The 2479-nt window shown below is 40.6% G+C and overlaps 1 protein-coding gene across 1 annotated transcript; it reads right to left on the reverse strand.

Moving 5' to 3' along the window:
• Nucleotides 1-286: 286 nt before the first annotated feature.
• Nucleotides 287-1258, reverse strand: LOC116379854 (odorant receptor 131-2-like). Its single transcript, XM_031841824.1, has one exon. It carries the CDS (start codon nt 1256-1258, stop codon nt 287-289), a length of 972 nt encoding a protein of 323 aa, XP_031697684.1.
• Nucleotides 1259-2479: the final 1221 nt, after the last annotated feature.

Raw genomic sequence — 2479 nt, forward strand, 5'->3', positions numbered from 1 at the left:
TTATCTCCTGCAAACACATTTTAGGACAAAGTTATTTTAAAAAGTTAAAAGACGACAACTCTGAACAAATACTTTTCAAATCATTGTGACTAACAGCTTTTGTTGGTTGTCAGAATGATAATGTTGACATGTTTCTGTGGGTGGATTTCAAGAAATATTGACAAAACAGTTGATACAGATTCTAAAAATGAAACATTTAAAATCATTTCAAACATGTATTTTGAATTAGTTTCTTATAAATGCTGACTTTAACAAACACATAGAGGTTAATTCATATCTGTGTATATTAGGGTGAGACTTCAGCCTTTGCTGTGACGACTGAGAGCTTCAGTCGACAACATAAGTGGTACACGAGGGCGTACCTGATGGTCTGGTCTCTGAGGCCATAGATGAGAGAACTCAGACATTTGGGGAGAATTATTAAAAACACATAAAAAACATTCTGTATGCGCACGAGCGTGATCCTCGTAACCAGTTTTGAGACGGCTACGAGGAGCAAGTTGTGCATGAACGAGGAGAGACTGAGGCCCAGCTGCACCACATGCAGCAGCAGTGTGTTACGAGCCTTTCGGGCTGAAGCTTTGTCTGTGGAGGCTGACCTGGCTGCTATCATCACACCAATATAGGTGCAAGTGATCGCCCCACCAGTTGATACAAACAGAAAATAAGTGTAGCCTTTATTGTAAAGATCTGACATCGGCCCGAGAAGAATTATATACCAACCACAAAAATCTTTCATCTGTAGGCTCTCCAGGTCTTCAAATGGAAAATCTAACAGTAGAATAACTCGTGTGAGGATATTTAGTGAACCAAAGCCCCAAACTGCAATGATAGCCACTGCTGTGTTTCTCATGGTGATGATGGTAGTGTGCCTCAGTGGGTAGCACACAGCCACATATCTCTCCAGAGACATCACCACCAGTGTGAAAGGGGAGATTTCTTTTGTGAGAATGGCGAACATGACAAGAACCCCACATAACGGATACGTCAGTGTTATTCTACAAGCAGCCAGTAGGTACAGTAACTGACTCAGTGCCATCTGCATAGTGTCTGCACAAAGGAGGTTAAACAGAAGGATGTAACGGGAGGTCTCACGAAATACCAGTTTACTCCTCAAGGTGAACAACATGGTGATGTTAATGAAGAGAAACACACAGCATGGTAATGTAGTCAGAGTGGACAGCGTCACTTTTTCCAATAATCCTAGATACTGCAGCTCAACACTGATGTTGGTCTGAGACTGAGTTGCATTCGACATTTCAGAGAAATTTCATGTTATTGTCACACAAAAGCAGAATAAACCTCTTCCTGTTTGTGTTTTGTCGAAAAATGAAAATCCAACATCATTTAACATCAGATGCCCGTTGAGTCACATCATCCAAGTATGAAAGCAGAGCTGGTCTGCAGGGTTTACCTGCCCTCAAACGTTGTATATCAGCTTTGTCCTGCCTAAGCCACGTGACACCATCACATGTCATTAAGGTGAACAGCTGAATAATAGGTCATGAATATTTCTCCTGTTATTTCCCAACACCCATCTGGTCACGTCATCCTCAGTTTAAACGTATCTATGCTAAAGTAGGTCAACTTTAATTCTATAGTGCCTCTGAGAATCAGAGTTACAAGCAGAAAATGTGAACTTGAGTTAGAAATTTGATGTCTTTAGACGTGACTTGACCAAATAAAAAAGACTTGCAACTTGACTTGTGACTTGAGCATTTGGACTTGAAAATAATTGATACTTTCCCCCAAAGCCAAAGACTAAAAAAGTACGTAATTTAAAAACTGTGCCACGTATCATTACATTTCCTGAACCAACTAACATTGAAAGCAAGTCAACACTTCCTCAGATCCATTTAGTTTGAACCAATCCGACAGCATCAAATCCAGTTGCTGAAGAGAACCATGAAGAACTAACTACGTTACTGAGCGCCAGTTGGTGTAAATGATACCAAAGATAATTTTGTTCATGTACGAAAAGTACACGGTGGCCAACAAAAAAACTAATTGAAGTAAGCAAAACGTGAGGTTTGAAAATTATAGACAGAGGTTACAGAGTGCATTATGACTTGTTTAGGTCTCAAAACTCAAAGTTAAGGACTTGGATCTCAATAGGTTCTTCGCAGATGGAGGGCAGCCAACTGGAGGCTGGTTCAATACTGCAGCAGTAATGCCTCTGGTTTACGGCTGTTCCAACCGATCAAATCGGGAGAAAATCAAGGGCTGCTTTCCACTCCCAAAAATAGTTGTACACAAAGGTGAGAATTTTTTAAAAACTAACAGAGAAATGGCAACAGAGAAAGATCAAACACCTCCGTCTAAAGTCTGGAGGAGCGGAGTAATTTAGCTAACTACATAGCTAGCTAAAACTGATGAAAAACCGTGGTGGTACGTCAGATGAAGGCGTACAAGAGTCTAAAGGCTGACAAATATTTCATGAGCGGTTGGAACCAAAGTAGCATTGAACTTCTGCCGTCTT

This window comes from Anarrhichthys ocellatus, unplaced genomic scaffold (genome assembly GCF_004355925.1).
Source record: "Anarrhichthys ocellatus isolate YVR2014 unplaced genomic scaffold, GSC_Weel_1.0 scaffold5356, whole genome shotgun sequence".
NCBI classification, from domain to species: domain Eukaryota; kingdom Metazoa; phylum Chordata; class Actinopteri; order Perciformes; family Anarhichadidae; genus Anarrhichthys; species Anarrhichthys ocellatus.

Bases quoted from the DNA above. Each gene is read 5' to 3' on its own strand.
- LOC116379854 (XM_031841824.1), bottom strand. From the start codon at position 1,258: ATGTCGAATGCAACTCAGTCTCAGACCAACATCAGTGTTGAGCTGCAG.